This window comes from Camelina sativa, chromosome 14, assembly GCF_030686135.1.
Source record: "Camelina sativa cultivar CO46 ecotype springtype chromosome 14, ASM3068613v1".
NCBI lineage: Eukaryota > Viridiplantae > Streptophyta > Magnoliopsida > Brassicales > Brassicaceae > Camelina > Camelina sativa.
Genome location: NC_141893.1, coordinates 2,335,541 through 2,358,268, shown reverse-complemented (window position 1 = coordinate 2,358,268; position 22,728 = coordinate 2,335,541). Strand labels below are relative to the sequence as shown.

At 37.0% G+C, this 22,728-nt stretch overlaps 5 protein-coding genes and 1 pseudogene across 8 annotated transcripts; 3 read left to right on the top strand and 3 right to left on the bottom strand.

Moving 5' to 3' along the window:
• Positions 1-4,781: 4,781 nt before the first annotated feature.
• On the top strand, positions 4,782-7,550 carry LOC104739155 (putative transcription factor PosF21). Its single transcript, XM_010459420.3, has 5 exons — positions 4,782-5,192; positions 5,421-6,116; positions 6,442-6,574; positions 6,694-6,778; positions 6,889-7,550. Exons 2-5 carry the CDS (start codon positions 5,452-5,454, stop codon positions 7,278-7,280), a joined length of 1,275 nt encoding a protein of 424 aa, XP_010457722.1. The 5' UTR covers positions 4,782-5,192; positions 5,421-5,451; the 3' UTR covers positions 7,281-7,550.
• A 60-nt stretch (positions 7,551-7,610) lies between these two features.
• On the bottom strand, positions 7,611-9,733 carry LOC104739154 (uncharacterized). The gene is made up of 7 exons (XM_010459419.3): positions 9,475-9,733; positions 8,964-9,108; positions 8,703-8,850; positions 8,537-8,612; positions 8,307-8,418; positions 8,119-8,210; positions 7,611-8,013 (listed from the first exon to the last, which is right to left on the bottom strand). Exons 1-7 carry the CDS (start codon positions 9,499-9,501, stop codon positions 7,969-7,971), a joined length of 645 nt encoding a protein of 214 aa, XP_010457721.1. The 5' UTR covers positions 9,502-9,733; the 3' UTR covers positions 7,611-7,968.
• Positions 9,734-9,950: 217 nt separating this feature from the next.
• LOC104739152 (protein ENHANCED DISEASE RESISTANCE 2-like) lies at positions 9,951-11,650 on the top strand. 3 transcript variants are annotated; one of them, XM_087484134.1, is made up of 3 exons: positions 9,998-10,228; positions 10,671-10,817; positions 10,906-11,650. In XM_087484134.1, exon 3 carries the CDS (start codon positions 11,097-11,099, stop codon positions 11,604-11,606), a length of 510 nt encoding a protein of 169 aa, XP_087340260.1. In that variant the 5' UTR covers positions 9,998-10,228; positions 10,671-10,817; positions 10,906-11,096; the 3' UTR covers positions 11,607-11,650. The 3 variants fall into 3 exon arrangements, with proteins under 3 accessions (XP_010457719.1, XP_010457720.1, XP_087340260.1); XM_010459417.3 differs by having other exon boundaries at positions 9,951-10,228; positions 10,671-11,650; XM_010459418.3 differs by having other exon boundaries at positions 9,997-10,238; positions 10,671-11,650.
• Positions 11,651-12,056: 406 nt separating this feature from the next.
• On the top strand, positions 12,057-13,970 carry LOC104739151 (B-box zinc finger protein 24). The gene is made up of 3 exons (XM_010459416.3): positions 12,057-12,898; positions 13,111-13,431; positions 13,530-13,970. The coding sequence occupies exons 1-3, from the start codon at positions 12,716-12,718 to the stop codon at positions 13,770-13,772; spliced, it is 747 nt and encodes a 248-aa protein (XP_010457718.2). The 5' UTR covers positions 12,057-12,715; the 3' UTR covers positions 13,773-13,970.
• Positions 13,971-14,146: 176 nt separating this feature from the next.
• Positions 14,147-15,824, bottom strand: LOC104739150 (putative fructokinase-2). Its single transcript, XM_010459415.3, has 4 exons — positions 15,195-15,824; positions 14,778-15,110; positions 14,556-14,672; positions 14,147-14,464 (listed from the first exon to the last, which is right to left on the bottom strand). Exons 1-4 carry the CDS (start codon positions 15,738-15,740, stop codon positions 14,327-14,329), a joined length of 1,134 nt encoding a protein of 377 aa, XP_010457717.2. The 5' UTR covers positions 15,741-15,824; the 3' UTR covers positions 14,147-14,326.
• A 4,572-nt stretch (positions 15,825-20,396) lies between these two features.
• LOC147927770 (uncharacterized) lies at positions 20,397-22,701 on the bottom strand (annotated as a pseudogene). Its single transcript, XR_015579904.1, has 7 exons — positions 22,330-22,701; positions 21,871-22,238; positions 21,487-21,787; positions 21,160-21,393; positions 20,901-21,058; positions 20,750-20,812; positions 20,397-20,647 (listed from the first exon to the last, which is right to left on the bottom strand). The product of XR_015579904.1 is annotated as an uncharacterized LOC147927770 (transcript).
• Positions 22,702-22,728: the final 27 nt, after the last annotated feature.

The window sequence follows — 22,728 nt, the reverse complement described above, 5'->3', positions numbered from 1 at the left end:
TCGATTCATGTGACCAACCATCTAATCTCCAAACTAAGAAAGATATGGAAAGCACATGCATATATCCTAGAGAAGACTAACTAAAGAGATTAAATAATTTTTGAATTTAGAAGAAATTCGTAGCAAGTATCCAATTTCCAATACTAAGCATTTAACAAACAAACAAACAAAAAAACACAGAAGAAAAACTAAGAAAAAATGGAATTTTTTGTCACTGGCAAAAAAACGTTTATTACGGTGTGGCGATTCATATATCGTTGTTTACGGCGGTCATTAGAAGAAAAATCCTTAAATATATAAAGTAAATTATTGTCCATAAAAAAGATCCTATTGAAATGTAATACTATAGAGAATTTTCATTAGTAAAGCGAATTTTTTAAATTACTCTTGAGAATTAGTGATTTAAAAGTCGTTCATGTGGGAAAGAGATATACAAACTTATGAACAAACTATTAACCTTTCAAACCAAAAAACGAAAATTATAAACAAATTGTTCGAGCTGACGACTACTTAGCTAATACTACGTTTTTTCTATATGGACCATTTTCATTGTATCTGTAGACTGTAAACTGTTGCAGTTGGGACGTAGGCGACGTAATGCTTCATTAACTTGTTGTAGTAATAATTTTATAATTATTGGAAGCCCTAGATGCATGTAAGCATGAAGGTGACACGGAGCTCGATATTGACTTCGTTTTTCTTATTAAAAAAAAATATTACGTGCACTTATTTATTATATATAGCTTCTACTATTTTATCAAACCAAAAATAAATGCCCTTTAACGTATAACTTAGAAAGGTATTTGCTAGTTCAATAGATTCTGTGAAGTAGAGATCTTTATTTTCCCCAAACAATCTCAGTGAAGACTAATTAGTAAATAAATTTCAGTGAGAAACCTTAATAACCGACGAAACATTTAACAAGGTTGATTCATCTGGTACGCAATTACAAATTGTATAGCAGCCATGTCTCTGGATTAGCCTTTTTTTTTGTTGCAAGAATAATATTCTTCTTCAGTTTGGAAGGAACAGGCGAACCCATTATATTATACATCCAAAACATACAGATGCATATGTCTCGTCGTGGCTTTAACAGAAATAAAAAAAGGTAAAGAAAGGTTAAAAAGTCTCGTCATAAAAAGAACTAACCACAGGATTGTCAAAAACACATGCTACTCAAATAGATACAAGAAATGTATATCAAGCTCATGTAGAAGCTTATCCTATAGAAATTTCGTAGTTATACCGTATACGATAAGAGTTTCAAAAGTCCAACAAAAAATATTTATTAACTTGATATGAATGCAGAATACCTACATATTTTCTGCGAAGCATGGATGGGTGATGGGCAAGTTCGACCCTCTTTAAATGCGAAAACCATGTGTATGGCCATATTTTTCTTTCGGTATGTCTAAAAGTATACACGTAACAATGATTTTTGTATACATGCAATGTACGTATAAAAGTATACTCGTAACGATGAGTTTTGTATACATGCACACAATTTATGACTTGTTGGTCCATGGAAACATCTCTATATAAAATTTATACCTCACCCATATTAATTCAGAATAACAGATTTCCGTGATACCTATATATATCTTTGCATTCTGAACATCGTAACGACATAACATTAATTACTCAGGCTAGGCTTAGAAAAAAAAAACTTGAGTTCTTGTGAAATCGAAATTACATATAAGTTTTATGGTACACCATAAAACTGTAATTCACTACCAGCAATCAGCTTAGCAATCCTCGTTTGCGTTCATTTTACGATACTTGTGCATTATAATCTTTAGTTTTGAACAGTGTTTCGGTTCAAAACAAATGCTAAAAAGGAAAAGTGAATCACGTAAGATCGGAAATTCGAACGAAAATGGGTACATTCAAATCACCACTGGGCATCGAATGTATAAACCATAGAATACAGCCAGGCAATAGAATTATTTTGTAGATATAAAGGATCTAAGGATTTTAGGAGTACCCACAAGCCACAGTGTGGTAGATTCAACACCATAACTACAAAAGACATTAATTAGATTTGGGGCCAAAAAATTCAATGATGCACCTGCAAAAACCACACAAGGGGTCGACCCATTGTTTCTTTACCTTTTACCATAAGTTTACGTAACACCATATATATTTTTTTTAATTACCCTATTCTCTTAGGTTATAACATAAAAAGTAAATGAAGAATCACAGATCTCAATGAGGTTTTCCTAATCTATTTCTGGGATTTTATATAATGACAATCTGATATGAGTAGGTGTCCATTCCGGTTCTCTCTGTTTTGCCTTCATTCAAGGCCATGCCTCGCCATTGATTGGTACCTCCTCTGAATCTCTGATACTGTTTTACTGGACTACAGAAATAAAATAGAAATTATATATCATGCAAATAGTAATAAAAACATGATATTCTATCATCATTTTCTTCTCGTGAAAATGAAAAGAATTCAAAGATAGTTTTATGACAAAAACACTGATCCAATGAAGAACAAGATCAGACCCTATCAGTTGTCGTTCCCTTGTTCAAAAAATCCTGATGTCTGAACACTTAACCAACTAGTATTAGATTACTGACACCTGATTAAGGTAAAAAAAAAAAGGGAGATACACTTGAAAAGAGCCATAGAAATATCAAATATGTGATGTGAGCATACACTTTTTAATGTGTTTTCAAGTAGATACAGTATATAAATTAAACATGTCTAGTAGTATAATATAAATCTTCTCCATAGAAACAATCGAAAACATGTTTTAGATACGTCAATAATTGAGAAGCTGATGTTACTTTTCTCTACGTGCTTTATCTACCACGAAAACAAACACTTCTATAACTATACAAACATATGAACAAAAGATAAAATGAGCTACAGACAAATAAACCCGATATGCACCGCAGCACGAGCAAACACTAGACTCTGTACTTATACATCCCCGTCAAGCAGAATATAGTAAGTATTTAAAATTATTGAAGGTACGAAAGCAATCTATAGGTAGGTAAGTAGACTAATTAATTATCCAAGTAAAAAAAGGCAAGCCACCCGTTACAATTCAGGACGATACCAAACCTAAAAATGTAAGATAAGACCCATCTTTATAGAAAACTACACTACTCTCCTATATAATTTTAATGGATTAATAAGGAAATGACCCAAAATGGTTTCTTCTAGCTAGAACAGGAGACCTCAGTACCTCACCACTCACCAGCCAGTTCACATTTCCTTCTTGAAATCCAATTCTCTTTTGTATCGAAGTATATATCCATTTTCTAATTTTATTTTTAAAAAATCTTGTTCTTGTCTTTTTAAATACAATAGTTTAATTAAAATTTTCCGTAATTTTTATTATATGCGTATCCTAATAAGGCTTAACGTGTGATATTGTATAATAAAATAGAGTTATAGAGGCAACAAGATCACGTGAGATATACACAAGACCTCTTATGTAAGGTAAGGCGTATAGATACATTCTGAAAAGAAAAAAAATAGTATTCGTGATCTGCTCTGCTCTATTTCCTATTAGATACTTTATTTTATTTTATTTGTTTTTAAAAAGCAGATATGAACATATATGAATCAGAGTTGTGACTTGTGATATGCTCTGTTTTAAACATACACTGCTATATATGTTATACGTTTTGTTTTGAATCAATACGAATATACGAATATTGAATATGGAAACATATATATATATATCTGATAAATAGTTGCCCAACCCTACTCACATTGTCGAAAATGATATATTTGGGGAAAGGAATTTGCTAAAAAATTACAGAGCTGAAATTACTATATATTTAAAAAAAGAAAGTTTAAGACAAGAGAAACACGTAACGAAAACTATTGTATCCCGTAGTTAGGAAATGAAATGAAGTATGGCCAGAGGAAAGTAAGTAGTTGGAGAGGAGAATAAATGCGTCCATTCAATTGTCGATGGGTGAGAGAAGATGATCATGTTGTGTTTGTGTATGATCATTTTCGCTCTAAACTAGCCCATAACTGATCAAGCCCACTCCAACTTATTTTGAAAAAACATCAGACCATTTTATCAATCCATCCTCTTCATTCAGGAACCATCAGCAACAAATATTTATTTTGACACCATCTGAATAGATGTTTTGTCCATGTATGGCACATAAACTATATATAATACTAGATCAAAACTAAGTTCAAAAGTACTAATTATTAGAATTTCTTTTAAAATCAAGTAGTTAACAGTCCATATTTATGATCTTTCCAATTAGAGTTCGACTCAAAAGTCTCAAACAAATCACATGCATCGTCTTGAGACATTGAGATATGAATCGAAAATAAAATCATCGGCTTGTTTTTATAATATGAACCATATACAACTCATGCATCGTCGTCGTGTTCTCTTAATTATCTTCTTACATATAAGGCTGCATTATTACAGTTGATATGCTTGATCTTTTCTTTGGATTAATAAGTTTTACATGTATAAAAAAAAAAAACTCTTATGTATAAGACCGTAAAACCATGACTCTTCAAAGTTCAAACTATTTTATGATTTTATCTCTTAATAAGTAAAAATATGTCTTTTAAAATATTATATTTCAAATGATTGAAAGACATCATACGTAAGCCATGGAAAACAATATCACATGGTTTCAACTTCTTGGTTAGTAATTTCCCTAATAAAATAATTAGAAAGTCATCAAATTTTAATATATATAAAATACGCAGCACTCAACGGTCCAACCAAAAATTAACAACCACGTGAACCAAATTTGACGAAACCAATTCGTCTTTCTGCATCTTCATCACGAACCAGACGTCTGATCATCTTATCGATCCAATCCAACGGTCAGTAATATCACTCATAGCAACACGCTAAAGCAGGTGATTATTACCCAAATTCCGACCAAAGCAGTAAAAAAGTTTGTTGTACACACACTTGTAAGTTCCACCAGACCGATTAAGTCAATACGACGTCACTTTGCAAATCTTCCGATGCACACCAGTTCCTTCCACGAATCCTTTAATGGAGAGAGAATGAATGTTCTTCTTCTTCTTCTTCCTCCTCCTCTCTCGTAGGATCTCTCTGTGTTTTCTCCGTCTCTGCTCCCATTAGCCATCTTTTCTCACAGATTTTGGGAATTTTCCCACATAATTCCACTTTCTTACCTTTTCTTTGGTTTCTGGAGGCTGCTCACACTACTACTAGATCTCTGTAAGTTCCTGAAAAGATCCTATCTTTCAATAATCTGCTTTAGGGTTTCTCTTTAGCGTGTGTGAATTATCTAGGGTTTGTTTTGATTTGGGGCTGAGATAAAAGCGTGTGAATTTTTATCCCCCAGGGTTGTTTGTATCTCCTTAGTTAAGGAATTGTGATAGCTTAAGATTTAATCTGTGATAGCTATAGTATACAATATAATTGAAAATGATGGTTATGATGCAGATTAGTAGGGTTTTAAGGTCAAGTTCTGGAAATGGATAAAGAGAAATCTCCAGCACCACCACCTAGTGGAGGCTTACCTCCACCATCAGGTCGTTACTCAACGTTTTCACCAAATGCAAGTAGCTTTGCAATGAAAGCTGAATCATCGTTTCCTCCTCCTCACTTGACTCCAACTGGGAGCAGCAGCAGCAGCGCAGATGCTACTAACCGGTTCAGCCATGATATAAGCCGAATGCCGGATAATCCACCTAAGAATCTTGGCCATCGCCGAGCTCATTCGGAGATTCTTACTCTCCCTGATGACTTGAGCTTTGATAGTGATCTTGGTGTTGTTGGTGCTGCTGATGGACCTTCTTTCTCTGATGACACCGATGAGGACTTGATGTATATGTATCTTGATATGGATAAATTTAATTCTTCGGCTACTTCTACTTCGCAAATGGTTGAGCCATCAGAGCCTGCTTGGAGGAATGAATTAGGAGTCTCCACTTCTAACCTTCAGAGTGCGCCTGGTAGCTCTAGTGAAAGACCGAGAATCAGGCACCAACATAGCCAATCGATGGACGGTTCAACAACTATCAAGCCTGAGATGCTTATGTCTGGGAATGAAGATGTGTCTGGAGTTGACTCTAAGAAAGCCATCTCTGCTGCTAAACTTTCTGAGCTTGCTCTCATTGATCCAAAACGTGCTAAGAGGTACATTTTTTATATTTCCTTCTATGTTTGCTGATTATAAGAAGCTCTATATAGATTCGATGTAACATGATCAAATTGTTACCGCCCTATTAGTTCTAAGTTTTTCGACAAGGAAGGAAGATGTTTCATTAAGCTTCTCCATCTGCTTCAAAGTGCCGCATCAGTTTAAGTTTTCTATGATATTTAGCTGAGATTGTTGGACCTTCCTTGCTGATAGTCCTATGCAATGTTCTCTTATTTTGCGGAAGACAGATCTTTTTCTTTCATTTGTGTATGTTTGCTTCTTTGTTGGAGAAGATGCATGACCTGTTTTATCATTTGACAGGATTTGGGCAAACAGGCAGTCTGCAGCAAGGTCAAAAGAGAGGAAGATGAGATACATAGCAGAGCTCGAGAGGAAAGTACAGACTTTACAAACAGAGGCAACGTCTCTCTCAGCCCAGTTGACTCTGTTACAGGTTGGGTAAATTAGTGTTTTAGGGTCCTTCTGACCAAATTTAACTATAGGCTATGATATTTGTTAACATATTGTAAGCTTATGGTTTTAATCTTGTTCTCTTTTCTTCCTTCTGTTCAGAGAGATACAAATGGCATGAATGTTGAAAACAATGAGCTTAAAATACGAGTACAAACAATGGAGCAACAAGTTCACCTACAGGATGGTGAGGATCTTCCTCACAAACACTTACATACAGACTGATAATTCTTATCATGTTTCCTTGCTCACTGTTGTCAATGCTGACCTTATTGGTCGTCTTTCTCTATGTGACAGCATTAAATGATGCACTGAAGGAGGAAGTCCAGCATCTTAAGGTATTGACGGGGCAAGGTACATCAAACGGTGCACCAGTGATGAACTATGGTTCTTTTGGACCAAACCAGCCATTTTATCCCAATAATCAGTCGATGCACACCGTCTTAGCTGCACAACAGTTCCAGCAGCTCCAGATCCAGTCACAAAAACAACAGCAGCAACAACAACAGCAGCACCAGCAATTTCAGTTTCAGCAGCAGCAACTGTATCAGCTTCAGCAGCAGCAGCAGAGGCTTCAACAACAGGAACAACAAAGCGGGGCCTCAGACGTAAGAAGGCCCATCCCTTCTTCAGGTCAGAAAGAGAGTGTGGCATCGCCTGATCTTGAAGCTCCCTCGACAAAAGATTGAGTGTAACTGTGTTAGTGTCCAGTTTAGTAAGTTACTCTTGAATTAGCTCCTTTCTCATTGCCAGCTCATTGATTTGGGATTTACTGCATTCTAGAGTTAAAAACAAGACAGCTTAGAAGTTGCGTGTTTAGAAGTTGTTAGGGAAGTCATTGTTTTCTTTGTATGATCCTAAGCTCTTGAAAAGTTCTTGGATTTGGTCATTTGGTTAAAACTGGGGATAATCCAAGTCTGTAGTCTTTAGTCGTATTCAAATTCTTTCGCTTTTGTTCATTTTGATTATTTGCGAAGTTTCATTTGGTCTTCGCTTTGAAGATTGTTATGTCTGCAAAGAATCTTGAATTGTGGGTGTTCTTTATCAAAAACATAAACGATAGTTACAAAGTTATATATGTTTTCCAAGGATATGGATCACAGATTTATCGACCAAACTCGCACAAAAGTTGAGAAAACAATTTTCCGGTAGAGAACTGAACCAAACCAAACCAAACAGATACTGCCCTTCACATATTGATTTCCTGCAACAGCAAACCGGAACTCTCTCCTGTGGCCATGGAAGACTAACCTTGTCTCCATGTTTGCTGGAGATGAAGACAGATTCAATAAATGGAGATGAGCAAGCCTTTTGGTATTTACATGACAATGCTTAGCATATCCTCCTCCTAGCAAACTTTGGAGTGGTCCTCCAATCTTAGCCTTTGAGAGAATCCTTCAAAGCGAATGGAGGAAACGCATCCTATCATAAGACATAAAATAGCGTATTAACACAGGCACAGACTATTCCTAGGGTGTTTCTACACCGTATTAGATAGACGGGTAAGTACTGAAATATTATGATTACTTTGCCGTTCTCCTCAGTCAAGTATTGTCTCACAACTGTCACGTGTTGTATAATCCTTTCCATTGGTGTGTAGCTTGGTTGGTTTGTGTGTTCTAGACGATGTGAAGAATGAGTTAAAAAAACTTGCAATTTGTAAAGGTTACAGGAGGCTAGAGAATTTATTGGAGAATAAAAAAAAAGGAACTGACCAAGAATTGTGCGGTTCAGATTATCGGCAACCTGTTGTCGGTATTCAGAGCTCAAGAGATGGAACAGTGGGGATTTCTCAGGGTCATCATAAGCCAGCAATGCCATTGCGTCCTGCCGCAGGAAGAACGAGAACAAGTCTCCCATCAATTGGAAGAACAGAAAACGTAGAATGCCAATACATCAAGACAAACATGAATGATAGGGGTCAAAAACAAAATTTCAGACTTACTTCAAGCTTTTCTACGTATTTTTGGACGGTCCCAAAAGGAGCCAATATTGTCTTAGCAAATTCAATAGCTTCATTGCTGCACATGGGGAGAATCACTTTCAAGATTCAAGGCACTAATAAGAAACCGGATTCCTCAACGGAAAAGCAATCATAAAATTTTTCTCACCATTTCCGAGCACAGACTAGCTCCACAAAATGAAGGCGTAGAAGATCAAAGTGCAAATCCTTGTTTTTCTCAAGCAAGTCTTTAGCTAGCTGATCAGTTAGTTCAACAGCCTTCAATGCCTTCATCTCCAGTACAAAATGTATGATTTCTGAAATAAATAAAAAACATATACACAGACAAGAAGAGTGCACAATAAGCATTCGTTAAACAGCAGGGTAAAAAAAAAAAAAAAAAGATAAGAAAGAAAAAAGTTGTAGAGACGTTTTCTTCTCTGGATATTATCACGATCACCAGCAGGTTGTTTAACACCACCAGTACAAGAAGCGAGGGAGTCTGCAGTTTCGTTGAAGCAGTTGTGCAGAAGATATGACATTACAATGCTGTGAATATCATTATCACCCACAACCTGTTCAACATAGACGATCCTTTTAGAGAGGATAACACTAGTAATACACACAGCTTGAAGATATGACATAGCAATTCTAGTGAAACTATAAAATTTGGTTCAATTTGTAAACCTAAAAAAGTTCAAACTAAGGCATTCATGTTTGAAGTTTGAGAAGACTAGGGAGGATCTACGAAGAGCGACCAAATACACAAGAGGATAAGCAGCAATGCTAAAAACCTAGAGAATAATCGATAATAGTAACCCAATCGAATCGAATGAAAGTGGTAAATGATCAAAAGCGCAGGAGCAGGATAAGTTATTCCGATTTCTGGAAATCTCGAGAGGGGACATGTTAAAAACGCAGAGAGAATAAAATTAACTTACGGAGTGTTCGAATTGACGAGGATCCATATCAGCGTAAATGCTCCACTCGACGGACGGTGAGAGAAGTAAAAAATTATGATTGCCGACGCCGGAGAGAGGAAGAATCGAGGATGAGAAGGCCAATTCGGTGGAGGCGTATGACCGGAGAGAGGAGGAGAGGCGCCGAATAATAAATAAATAAATAATAGTTACGATGTGCGAGGAGAATAAAATATCTTTTTATAATATCTTTTTTTTTTTAATTTATATTAAGTAATGTAATTTGGATTTTTCCATTTCTTTTCATTATTACCTTTTTATTTACAAGGATAAAAAGCTAACATTATCTTAAAAATATTACTTGATTAGAGTAGTATAATTTAGTTTTATTTTTAGAGTATTCATAAAAAAAATATAATTTTTGTTAAATCCAGTTGATAAAGTTTAATTTTTAAATATGAGGGAAAAAAAAGTTTATTTTAATAAATTCTAAATAATTTACAGTTGGAGTTTATAAATAATAAAAGGAGATAATAAGATAGTAGATATGAACAAAAAGCGTTACGCTAGCGAAGGATGAAGGATCTCTCTAATCACAGCTTCTTCTCTCTGTTTCAAAAGGCTTAATAATCCCAAAACAAATTAATAATAACAGCTCACAAAGATACTCCGTAATATAGGATTTTAATCTTCTTCTTCTTTGACAACTTTTTTAACCTTTGAAATTAGGGTTTTTGGAGGATCCGCCTTGTCTTCTTCGACTACTGCTGATAAGGTGGTTTATAGTTACGCTCCTTGTCCTTCTCCTTATTATATTGTGGAAGATTCCTCGTGAATCTCCTAATACTTGTTTTCGTTTTTTTTTTCTGGGGTTCGATTGCTCTGTTTCTTTTAAATCAGAATAACTTTTTTTAATCCCCTTTCGCCAATTCCTTGTTCTACTTGGTGTTGTAGATGGTGATTCAATGTTGAATTCAATTAACTAGGCCCTGTGTTTTTGTCTTTTGTATGTTATTTAAGATCATCAAGGGCTTATGGTTTCTACAGAATCATGTGTTGAATTTTGATGTGATTTACTCATATTCTAGTTCTCTGGTGTAGCTGTGAATTGAACCTCAAGTTACCACCAACACATTGCTCCCATTCTTGTTTCTTTGAGCAATTTTGTCTATTTAGAATCCATTGGAGTACTCAAGGGTTTAAGTTGTGCTTTGCAGGTTTTGTTACAAGATATGGCTGGTTCTGTAGGTGAAGAAACTGAGCCAGAATGGATTAAAAGAGTTAAATCAGAAGGAGCTGTTCCATGTCTTAAACCAGATAACTGCAATAACGGTTGGACTACGCCATCTCCTGACACATTTATGGTTAGAGGGCCAAAGTATTTCTCTGACAAAGCTAAAATACCTGCCGATGATTTCCTTCTTAAGCCTCTTGGTTTTGATTGGATTAAAGGTCCTAACAAGCTTTCTGAGATCCTGAGTTATCCCAGCAGCCGTATCAGGAAAGCTATCGACGAGGAGACTCAAACGAATGGAACTACTAAGCCTTTTGTCTGGGCATTCAATCTCCAGCTTCCTCACAAAGACAATTACAGTGCTGTGGCTTACTTTGTTACCACTGAGCCTATCCTTGAAGGATCCCTGATGGATCGGTTTCTTAAAGGAGATGATGGTTTCAAGAAATCGAGGCTTAAGCTGATTGCAAACATTGTCAAAGGCCCTTGGATTGTAAGAAAAGCTGTTGGAGAGCAAGCCATCTGTGTGATTGGACGTGCACTGTCTTGCAAATATGTCACAGGGGATAACTTTGTCGAGGTTGATGTTGATATCGGTTCGTCAATGGTCGCCAGTGCCATTGTTCACCTCGCCTTTGGCTATATTACAACATTGACAGTTGATCTTGCGTTCCTCATTGAGAGTCAGACCGACTCAGAGCTTCCAGAACAGCTATTAGGAGCTGTGAGATTCTCTGAGCTGCAGACTGAATCAGGCAGGTCTATTGAACTGTCCGGTAATGAGGATCAAACAACCTTAGAGCGGTCTAGCTGGTGGAAATCAATAGGTAATGGATTCTCTAATCTGCTTAATCAAGATACAGCAAACATGAACAATACTACTTGTCATGGGGATATCCACAAGGATGTACATGTATAGATTGGTTTTTTCACAATTCTTTGAATCTCTTGGATTTTTTTTCATTACCAAAGTCCAAAGAAAACAAACAAACTAAAAAAAAAAAAAAACTCAATTCTTATCCAAAACATGAATAGATTGGTTTATACTAACATGGGATAATCCAACAACAAACCATGTCAAAACTTCGGATCATTTTTTTCTTTCTAGAACAGGCTTTTAACATTAAGCGTGCCATTGCCAGTATATTTGTAATGATTTGCATTAATCATTTTCATGATTGAGAGAAAAGCAAAAATATCGAAAGAAGAAGAAAAAATATCTGATCGAATGGTATATATTACACAATATGTCATTACAAAGAATAAATTCACATGTCCATATCCAGATTACGTGTAGTCGTCGTGTAGTATTCCACTTCTGAGAGAGAGAGTCTCACTTTTGTCCAAACTCTCACTGATGATTTTGATTGAAACCCAACTCTCTTTACTTCATGCTGGTGAAAGCCCATTTTTAAATAATAATCTTTCTTGGTATTCTTATTAGAAAGTTCAGTAAACTTGAAATTCGAGGCAACAACTCGCAAAACGGAGAGTAAACAAGTTAAAAGAAAAGTCTAGTCGAACTATTTGACTGGATTAGTAAACAACTAACTTGGTGAGGAGAACAAAGTAAACAAATCCAAAATCTCTGCTGAGATAATTATAAAAAAAAAAAAAAGCAAAAGCAAGTGTGAAATAATATATAAAAAATAATATCTAGAAGGAGAGAGGGCGAAGGAGAGCCACAGAAGAAGCGTAGGACCCACGGGACCTTGCTGGAAGAAGCAGAGTGTTTCCTTTTGATACGCAGAAGCAGATTTTCCAGAGATTCATCAAATCCCCTTTTATCTTCTTCTTCTTCTCTCTTCTCTCTTTTCATTCATTCTCAACCATTAGCTCACCAACCAACTTGTTGCATCTCCATTTCTGTAGGCATTTCTCAAAACCTAATCTTCTGTTTAGCTACTCTAACAAGTGCCAGACAAGCAAAACAGACATCCTCTTTTTTAATCATTCTGTTTCTGATTGCTTTCCCCCAGTATCTAGCTATCAATAAAAAAAAACCTCTGTTTTTTGCTGTATTTGAAGATGAAGATACAGTGTGATGTGTGTGAGAAAGCTCCGGCGACGGTGATATGTTGCGCCGACGAAGCAGCTCTTTGCCCTAAATGCGACATCGAGATTCACGCCGCTAACAAACTCGCTAGCAAGCATCAACGCCTTCATCTCAACTCTCTCTCTACCAAATTCCCTCGTTGCGATATCTGCCAAGTAAGTCACACATAGATCTCTCTTTCTCAAGGTTGTTATTGATTAGATCTCGTCGAAGATCTGATTGATTCGTTAGTTTGGTTATATAACTCTGTTACAAAGTTGTGATTTTTATACATGTTATAGAAGAAACTGTAGCAGATTTGTATGTATGCCTTGTTGTTTAAGAAAGACTAGGGTTTGCTCATTCATTATGCTGTTATGACCTGCAGGAGAAGGCAGCTTTCATTTTCTGTGTAGAGGATAGAGCTCTGCTTTGCAAGGATTGCGATGAGTCCATCCACGTTGCTAATTCTCGATCTGCTAATCACCAGAGGTTCTTAGCCACTGGGATCAAAGTAGCTCTCACCTCAACTAGTTGCACTAAAGAGTTGGAGAAGAATCAATCTGAGCCTTCCAACAACCAACAGAAAGCTAATCAGGTTCCTGCTAAAACACCAAACCAGCAGCAGCAACAAGCTTCTTCTGCTACTCAGCTTCCGTGGGCTGTTGACGATTTCTTCCACTTCTCTGATATTGAATCCAATGATAAGGTAGACATGAGTTTGAGATTCACTCATGTTAGATCCTTCTCACTTTTTTTGTTTGTAGCAAGTTTGATATTGACTTCTTCTTGTCTGAAATTGAGCAGAAAGGACAGCTTGATCTTGGGGCCGGGGAGTTAGACTGGTTTTCAGATATGGGATTCTTTGGTGATCAGATTAATCAGGAGGCTCTTCCTGCAGCTGAAGTTCCTGAGCTTTCTGTTTCGCATTTAGGTCATGTTCATTCATACAAACCCATGAAGTCGAATGTTCCCAACAAGAAGCCGAGGTTTGAGATCAGAGATGATGATGATGATGAGGAGCACTTCATTGTTCCTGATCTTGGCTAAAGAGCTATTATATGTAAACTACAGTATGTGTAGACATTCTTCAATCTAAAAGAAGAAACTAAAACAAGAAACCTATCTGCTTAAGGATGATGTATCAATGTATGGTGTTTAAATGTCATACCTATAGTTTTGTCTTTTAAGTCGTGTAAGATATGTTGAGAGAGCTTATCACATATTTCTCTTTCGTTTTTGTCCAAATCTCTGAGATGCCTGTGTTTTGAGTTTGTTCATACCTCTTGAACATGGTAAATAACATGGTAAATGCTTTATGCTTGATGCAAAAAAAAACTCGAATCCAAATGTGTCTGCTCTGTTTCACTTAGGTTTTTCGTTTCTACATGTTTACTAATCTGCTTTTTATAGACCTTGTGACATATATGACACCACAATTCTGTTTTATTCAATAGATTGAAGAAGAAAAGAAGAGATAAAGAGCTGACAAAAGAAGAAAAACTTTGGAATTCTTTTTACCACAAATCAGAAACATCAGCAAGAATCCAAAACACACAAAATTACAATGGACAAGGAGAATTGTGGACTAAAGAAGATAGGTTTTACGCTTCTACTTGTCCTTTAAGAAAGCTGAGAGCTTCACAATCTGAAGGAAGAGCTGGAATGGCTCCCTTTTTAGTCGTCGTGATGGCTCCACAAGCGTTTGCAAATCTCAGCACAATTCTCAATCTCTCTTCCTCCTATAAAAACGACATCAGTAAATTAAGTCTGATGGACTGAGCAAGATCTACACAATTGAGTTGTATACACAAGATCACTGAGATTTATTACCTCGAATACAGATTGATCATCAACAATCTGGTTCAGAAGCGCACCAACGAAAGAATCACCAGCCCCGGTAGTATCCACCGCGTCCACATGAAAAGTTTCAACCGATCCATGGAAACCCTACAAATCATATTGTTGCAAGTGTACAAGAGAACATCAATGAAAAGCACACACCATGGTCATGATGATGATGATGAATGAACATAAACTTTTGCGTTACATTACCTTAGTGTAATAACGACATCCCTTTTCGCCGAGAGTAACAAGCAAGAGCTTCAGATTGGGATGCCACAGAGACATAGCTGTCTCATCATCGATCGTTTTGTTACCAGTCAAGAACTCAAGCTCCACGTCACTGACCTTAATGACATCAGCCTTGTCCCAGATGCTCATGATCTGAGTCCGAGCTTCCTCAGACGATGGCCATAGAGGTTCCCTCAAGTTGGGGTCGTAGGAAAGAAGAGCTCCGGCTTCTTTCGCCACTTCCATTGCCTTCATGTGAGCTGACCTACATGGCTCCGTTATCAAACTTATTGATCCATAGTGGAACACTTTCGCCTGCACAAGCAAATAATAAGTCACAAAACCACCAAATACGTACAATCTTGAAATCTTGAAAACAGAGAGAAAGATTTTACGTACGGATCTGATTAGCTCAAGGTTAAGCTCGTCTGGCCGGAGAAGCATATCGGCGCTGGGGTTCCGGTAGAACATAAACTCTCGTTCTCCGTCAGAACGTAGAGTCACGAAGGCGAGTGCAGTTCTTGCTCCTTTGTCGAAATTGATCCCCTGATCGGCGACACCGTTCTTCCTCAAGATTCCGGCAAGCATATGGCCAAACTCATCGTCACCGAGTTTACCTACAAAGGCGGCACGACCTCCGAGACGCGACACCGCGATAGCCACGTTGGCCGGAGCACCGCCGGGGGATTTGAGAAACCCTTGAGATTCGGAGAGGGAGACGCCGGATTCGGTAGGGACGAAGTCAATGAGCATCTCACCGAAGCTGACGATGAGACCTTTATCGAAGGTGGATGAAGTCATCTGAACAAGATCGATTTTGCGTTCAAAAGATCGGAGAATGAAGACGATAGAGAGAATGAAAAGTGAACGAAGGTTGGAGTAGTTTATATAAGGTTCAAAGAGAGTGAAGACAGGGTTGATAATAATATCTTGTTTTGAGGTCATTTCTTCACATAATAATCTTGGAAGAAAAAAAGAAAAAAGAAAAAAGAAAAAGCAAGTTAATCCTTGAAGATATGATTTAACTTTAAATATATTAGTTTTATAGAAATTGCATATATACTATACCTTAAATTTAAGATTTCTTAACATTTTTGCAAAAGATTCTTCTATATGATTTTCAATTGTAGTCAATACTTCTTTTAGGGTTCAATGGATCTTACCTGTCACGTAAGAAATTGTGTTTTTTTTTTTTTCTAAATACAAACGGTTTTGAATCAAATTTTACATCTTAAGGTTCACTGAATTCCGCATTTCTATATGATTATGATAAAAAGTTCTGTATAAAGTTAACCATGGAAATCAAAAAATTTGGATAGTGGATAAGAACAAAACACTCTTGAATCTACTGATCACTCATTCTTTGACAGAAATAAAAATAAAATTCATATCTATTTATTTTCTTTTTTCACCATACACAAAATAAAATAACTCTAATAATGGACCGATCGAAGTAACTAGTCTGGTACATCCCTAATCTAATGATACATATGGATATAAAATAATTTTCGAAAAGTATGTACGTTGGATGCTTTAGAAAGAAAGAGTAGCCAAACTAATATACATATTTGCGGCGTTGGTATTTTATTTTCTCTTTAAATTAGGGGTTTCGAAACCAAACCAGCTCTGCTTATCTCTCTCAGGTGAATTTCTCGCTCCTTAGGGTTCTTAGATATTCATCGACTCATTAAAGTTATATATTTGATCCACAAGTATCTGATACGGACGTGTTACTCTGTTTATCTCTCGTTGCTTTAACCGTCTAAATCTACGTACCATCCGAGGTTTTGTATTTGTTATTGTTTTACGGTTTGAAGTCTTGATTCTTGAATAATGCAGAAGCCTTCGAAGGAGGTAGCTGTGGTCCCTGTATCGTTATATTGGGACATAAAGAGGTTTCCTGTCCCCGATCGATGGCTAATGGCTATGATCCTCGTCAGGTGGGTCCGTGTATCAAACGGAATTTGAGAAAGTTAGGCTTCTCTGCTCCTATCTCACCATCACTGCCGTTGCAAGTAAAAAAATTCAAATTAATTGAAATACATCATAAACCAATAATAATTCATGATTTTGAGTCGAATTTTCAAATTAATTGAAATACATAAACCAATAAACCTATAGATGTAAAAAAGTGTATGTTAATCGGAATAACATGTGCAGATTTTACCATCTTGACCCTAGACAAATTACTCTAATTAATTTGTATGAGGCGGCATATATATAGTAGTAATTAAACTGGAGAACACCAGACTGGACCGACCGAAGAAACGAGTCTGGTACATCCTTAATTAGTCTAATTAATGATAATATCGATATACAATAATTTTGGAAATTTGCATGTTGCCATTCTTTAGAAAATAGAAAGAAAGCGTAATGTCTAACTCTCTCTCTCTCTATATATATATATGCGGCGTTGGATTTCAAAACCCTATAGCTCTAGTCGATATCGAGATCCAACCAACTCTGCTTATCCCTCCGGTAATTTCTTTAGGGTTTTTTTGAATGATGCTTCCGCCTCCGCCTACGAAGGAGGCAGCTGTGGCTGCAGTATCGGTCTAGTGGGACATTAAGAGGTTTCCGGTTCCCGATGGCTATGATCCTCGTGAGGTGCGTCCATGTATCAAACGGAATTCGAGGAAGCTAGGCTACTCTGGTCCTATCACCATCACTGTCGTTGGCGTATTTTCAAAGGTCACTCGTGGCATCCTTAAAGCGCTCTTTTCCAGTGAAATCTCTCTTCATAACGGCTCCCACGGTTTCAGATCCTTGCTTGGACTTGTCTTTGATTGTTTTATTGATAACCCTCCTCCAACTAATATAATGGTCATATCCCGCCCTGTCTCAAAAGTATATGACATGATGAGCCTCCTAAAAGAAGATGGATATAACACAATGTTTCCTTTTGACGCCTTCACTGATGCAAAGTCCATCTGGGAAAACTCTCTTCTGTTAGGTGTGTGTTCCTCCTCTCTCTCTCAAGATACCTGCACTGAAACGGTTGAACCTGTCTCTTGGGTTTGCGCTGTGTGCGAAGATATTACTGGCCCATGCTTTGACAATTTCATCAAGCATCTCTCTAGTCGAGAACATAAATCCAGGGTAAGCAAAGCAAGCATCCTAAGCCAAACTTTTGTCAATGTTTTAACTATTTTTGACTCAAATTTTGACCACATGTGTTATCTTTTTCCACAGCTTCCGCTCTTCTTTACCCCCAATTCCTATGTACCCATGGACAGATACGTGGACGAGGTTGTCAGTGCTGTGGCTCCCCGTGTTTCTTATCATCTGGAGAGTTAATGAGGATTTACAAAATAGTTTTTAAACTAAAAATATGGAAAATAAATTAGGATGACTACACATTAATCTCTTCACCTCTTCTTAATTTGAATTGACGGAATTTTAGTTTTACATTTGCTTCCTTCTATTTTTATTATATAAAAACAAATGCATAGTCAATTGGTAAGTATACAATTTAATTTACTATGTAAACAATTGAAGACAAAAATCAATTAGAAAAACACAAAGACGAAAAAAACAAACACAACAAAATACTAATAGTTCATTAAATGTCTACAACCAGTTGTATCCAGTGGCGGGTCAAAAAAAAATTATAAGCTGGTTAAATTGAAAAAGAGACTATTGGTGTAGCAGGGAGGAATCGAACCAAGGTTTAGAGGATCAATATACTAACGGAAGACCAACTATGCTATTGGAAATTTATAGCTATACATGCAAAACAATACGATTTCAACATTTACCCGGTCAGTTGACCCTCCTAAATTCTACATGGGTCCGCCATTGGTTGTATCTTTAGTGTACAAAAAAGTGCATCTCTTTTAACACAAATAATAGTATAAGATTACAAATCTTAATTTAGAATTTAGGTCATTGTTTTCGTAGATACAACTTTTGATGTTTTTTTTCATATTAATTCTTTTGATGGACATAAGAGTGATATATTTTTTTTGTAGTAATATCTAATATTAAGTGATATATATTTAACCATTATAAGGCTGTAGTAAATACATTTTCAAAACATAGTAATCTTAATTTACTAGTATGAATGCGGCCTTCTGTAGATGATTATAGGGAAAGCTTGGTAGACCAAATTTTTGAAATGTGAGAACTGTTCCCATAGCTCCGTGAAAGAGGAATCGTTTATTGACCTAAGTCTAGGCAAGTTCATTGGAAAAAGCACTTTCATATTACACTGCTGTTGAGTATATAGATAATGGTTATAACTGTGGAGGATGCGAATAGGCGGTTAGGATTCAGAAGAGTTTATCTGTTTTTAAAGCCTCTTATGTTCTAATGGTACATCTGAAGCGTTTTGAAGCTCATGAAATAAACAAAATCGACAATAAAGTCAAAATCGACATGAAAAAATTTTGGTTGAGAATATATGGGAAAAATTTGACACAAATCAAGATTAAAATTAATCGTTTTTTAATCTATTTGTAATATACTTTAACGTCATGTTTGTTTAAATATTTATGAAATGCATATCATTTTTAAGTTTTTAAAAATATATAATATTTATAATTATTTTTTTAAGAACCCCAAATTTAACAATTTTCAATTGACCTATAAAATTTTACAGTTTGTCAAGAAGTTCTAAATTTAACTTTTTCAAAATTAATAATAAAAATATGTGTTAAGCACCTTTGTTTAAGATTCATCAATGGAGATGCCCTAAGCTTTTTTTTTTTCGTTGGATGTGAAATAGTGATAATCGTATCTTACGTTTAATTTTGTTTCAGATACACGTTATTCCCCTACGGAAGAATTTAAATTACGTTAAAATAGCATATGGTATAGTCGTATAGATATGTCATTAAAACAAAAGCATCGTATTGTCTAAAAAACGGGAAGAAACGAACAAAATATCTTAATTACACACATGCAGACACAAGTTGTATACATAATACGTGACAGACTTTGAAAGAGGAAACATGAAAGGGTCAATAAATAGGTTGATTGGGCAGATGTCTCTCGTGCTACGTATCGGAATTAAGAAATAGGTTGTAGTTTCTGTTGTGAATGTCAGGTGCACATTATGTATAGCAATTCCTGATAGAATAATGCTTAATTATGCAGGAGCAGGATAAGGATGAAGTACAACATCAGATATCGATCTTGCTTTTCATCGGGTTGGCTTGTGAATTCATGATCATGGTTTTTACAAGACCGTTTGGCTTCTGGGCACTAAACGGTAACTATGGAGAGATCAGTAACAAGTTTGTGACGAGTGCTTAGTCAACTGAATGTTGACTGTTTGGTCTTGTTTCACCTTTTACAGGGGCAAAGAATGCTGAGATTGTCCCAGCGGCAAATACATGTGTTCAGGTTCATACTATATAGCCTTTTGAGTATTGTTCATACTATACATGTGTTCAGGTTGTAGTTTCCTCTTTCATCCTTTGATTTGGTGATTGTCTCATCCTCAGATTCGTGGGTTTAGAATGCCAGCTGTTCTCATTGGATGGGTTGGTCAAAGTGCAAGGTCCCGTCATAACCCATTTTTCCTCTGCACGTTACATTTCCTAAGAAGGGTTTGAGCCATTGTTTTTTTCAACTTGTAGAATTTATGTCAGTGAAAAATAGGATTAACTTACTTTTTGTTTAAATATATATAACCAGTATTTTAAACAAACAAACCGAAATGAGCTTCCAGGACTTATCACTCGAGTAAATTAACAACTTCACCACTCTTTCTTGCAGGTTTGAAATATTCAAGGCCTACGTCGAGCTCAACGATAAGTAAGACGTAAATGATTATGAAGATGACCAAATCCCGTCCGGTATGCTTTCCTCGTACGTACGGTCTTTGGAAAACTTTCTAGTACTTTGGCCTACAAGATATATACGTATAGTATACGGAACATGCACATTTTATAAGAAATCGGATGTTTTTCTTTGTTGAAAATCTATAATTATCATTAAGAAAAACTTGCCTTGAGATGTAGCCTATGATAGTAGTGGTTCAAACTAATACTCCCAGGAACATCAACACCCTCCTGCTTGACAACGAATGGAAAAGGTTAAAGAGGTTGTTGCTCAAATGGTTAGACAACGTATTGATGATACAGAGGAGAGGATGCTTACATTGCTTGCATGTTTTTCGCTTGAGAGATGCTTCCTGAAATTATCAAGGCTTTCGCACTCACAAAAGCAGTATTGGCAATAAAACATTTTGGTAGATTCACCCCTTTCACTGCACTTCTGAAGAACACTGCACTTCTGAAGAACGCGTCTTTGTGTCTCTGAAACAAGTGGAAAAGAAAAAGAAAAAATTAACTACAGCTCAGAAACAGCGTAATTAGTTTCAAACGTTACTGGTAATGAGGAGAGGACAAACAAACACCTGCAAGTAAGCTTTCCCAAAGCCACTCTGCAGAAGTGAGCAGGGCTGACATTTCGTAAGGCCTACATGAATAAGCCATAAAAAGGTTGTATTTCGTCCGTTGTTGTACCCGGGCAAGAATCTCTGAGAACGCAATTGTAGCCATAGTATCGGATATGAACATAATTGTAGCCGGAGGAGGATTATGTTTTTGCCACGTCATCAAATCTGCAAAGATGCGCTTGTATTGGATTTCTGTTTCAGTAACAGGAAAGCATGCGTCAGTAGAGATAGTTGAAATTTCAAACCCCTAAAAATTCCAGAGATGGATAACCAAAAGGGACTAACTGGGAGTGGTATGTGCAAGAGCGACTCCAGTGGAAGAGAGCCCTCGCAGGATGTGATCAGGGGTTTGTTTGTGGTCGCCGAAGGCAGTGATGGAGACAGGACCAGAGTAGCCTAGTTTCTTGAAAGCCACTTCCATACTCCGACGGACTTGACGAGCATCATAACCCTCGGGAATCGGACAGTCTATCATGTCCCACCACACCGCTATTTGAGCTGTCGCGTATTCAGGCGTCGCAGCATAGTTCTTTCCCCACATCCTCCTTACATCGTCAAGATCTGGATGTATAGGGTTCATAACCTCCTGCGAGTGGAAACAAACAGCTCAAATAGTATAGTTGGACAATGTACACGAGAGAGAGAGAGAGCGAGAGAGAGGATGCTTACTTGCACTGCATGCTTTCTTCTCGAGAGATGAGTCCTGAAACCCTACAGGGTATGGCACTCGAAACAGCACGATTTGCAATAAAACTTGGCAGAAGATAATTCACTACTGTAGTTGTCCTCAACAAGTGCGCTTTTGGGCTCAAGTAAGCTTTCCCAGGTCCACTCTCCACAAGTAGCCAGCGCCGAGCATGCGCGAGACCTTGATGGGTAAACCAGAAAAAAGTCGTATCTCGTCTGCTGTTGTAGACGGGCCAGATCCCAAGAGAAAACTTCTCGCCACTGGTCGGATATGAGCATCATTGAAGCCGGAGGAGGATTATCATCTCGCCACTCCAGCATATTCGAATACATGAGTGAGTATATGCTTTCTGTTTCAGTCAATCAAAAGGCAAAGGGACTTAGATTTGTTGAAATTTTTGAACCCCTAAATTCAGAGATCGATATAGCAATTGGACTAACCGGGTTTGATGTGTGCAAGACCGACTCCGGTGGAAGAGAGCCCTTTCAGGATGTGACAAGGGGTTTGTCTTTGGTCGCCATACCCGGTGATGGAGACAGGACCCGAATAGCCTAGTTCCTTCAACGCCCCTTCTATGCTCGGACGGACCTGACGAGCATCATAACCCTCGCGGGGAATCGGACAGCCCTTCATGTCCCACCACACCGCTATTTTAGCTGTCGCGTACTCAGGCTCCGCATTCATCTGAACCATTCTATCAACTTCAACAAATCACAGACACAAAGTTCTCGATCCGTAGGGTTTCTTCTACTCCAAGTGTGATGTACTCCCCTATATATACACCAAACTAGTGGGCCTAAATTAAAGCCCGTAAGTCTTGCTTCTTCACAGCCATTGAG

What these genes read in the sequence shown, in the direction of transcription:
- LOC104739155 (XM_010459420.3), top strand. Translation starts at nt 5,452, where the DNA reads ATGGATAAAGAGAAATCTCCAGCACCACCACCTAGTGGAGGCTTACCT. An exon ending in GATCCAAAACGTGCTAAGAG is followed by an intron (nt 6,117 to 6,441) that starts GTACATTTTTTA and finishes ATCATTTGACAG; the next exon opens with GATTTGGGCAAACAGGCAGT. An exon ending in ACAAGTTCACCTACAGGATG is followed by an intron (nt 6,779 to 6,888) that starts GTGAGGATCTTC and finishes TCTATGTGACAG; the next exon opens with CATTAAATGATGCACTGAAG.
- LOC104739151 (XM_010459416.3), top strand. Translation starts at nt 12,716, where the DNA reads ATGAAGATACAGTGTGATGTGTGTGAGAAAGCTCCGGCGACGGTGATA. An exon ending in CTCGTTGCGATATCTGCCAA is followed by an intron (nt 12,899 to 13,110) that starts GTAAGTCACACA and finishes TATGACCTGCAG; the next exon opens with GAGAAGGCAGCTTTCATTTT. An exon ending in ATATTGAATCCAATGATAAG is followed by an intron (nt 13,432 to 13,529) that starts GTAGACATGAGT and finishes GAAATTGAGCAG; the next exon opens with AAAGGACAGCTTGATCTTGG.
- LOC104739154 (XM_010459419.3), bottom strand. Translation starts at nt 9,501, where the DNA reads ATGGATCCTCGTCAATTCGAACACTCC. An exon ending in AATACGTAGAAAAGCTTGAA is followed by an intron (nt 8,419 to 8,536) that starts GTAAGTCTGAAA and finishes TTCCTGCGGCAG; the next exon opens with GACGCAATGGCATTGCTGGC. An exon ending in TCTGAACCGCACAATTCTTG is followed by an intron (nt 8,211 to 8,306) that starts GTCAGTTCCTTT and finishes CACATCGTCTAG; the next exon opens with AACACACAAACCAACCAAGC.
- LOC104739150 (XM_010459415.3), bottom strand. Translation starts at nt 15,740, where the DNA reads ATGACCTCAAAACAAGATATTATTATCAACCCTGTCTTCACTCTCTTT. An exon ending in GATGTCGTTATTACACTAAG is followed by an intron (nt 14,673 to 14,777) that starts GTAATGTAACGC and finishes TATGATTTGTAG; the next exon opens with GGTTTCCATGGATCGGTTGA. An exon ending in ATGATCAATCTGTATTCGAG is followed by an intron (nt 14,465 to 14,555) that starts GTAATAAATCTC and finishes TCGTTTTTATAG; the next exon opens with GAGGAAGAGAGATTGAGAAT.
- LOC104739152 (XM_010459417.3), top strand. Translation starts at nt 10,686, where the DNA reads ATGGCTGGTTCTGTAGGTGAAGAAACTGAGCCAGAATGGATTAAAAGA.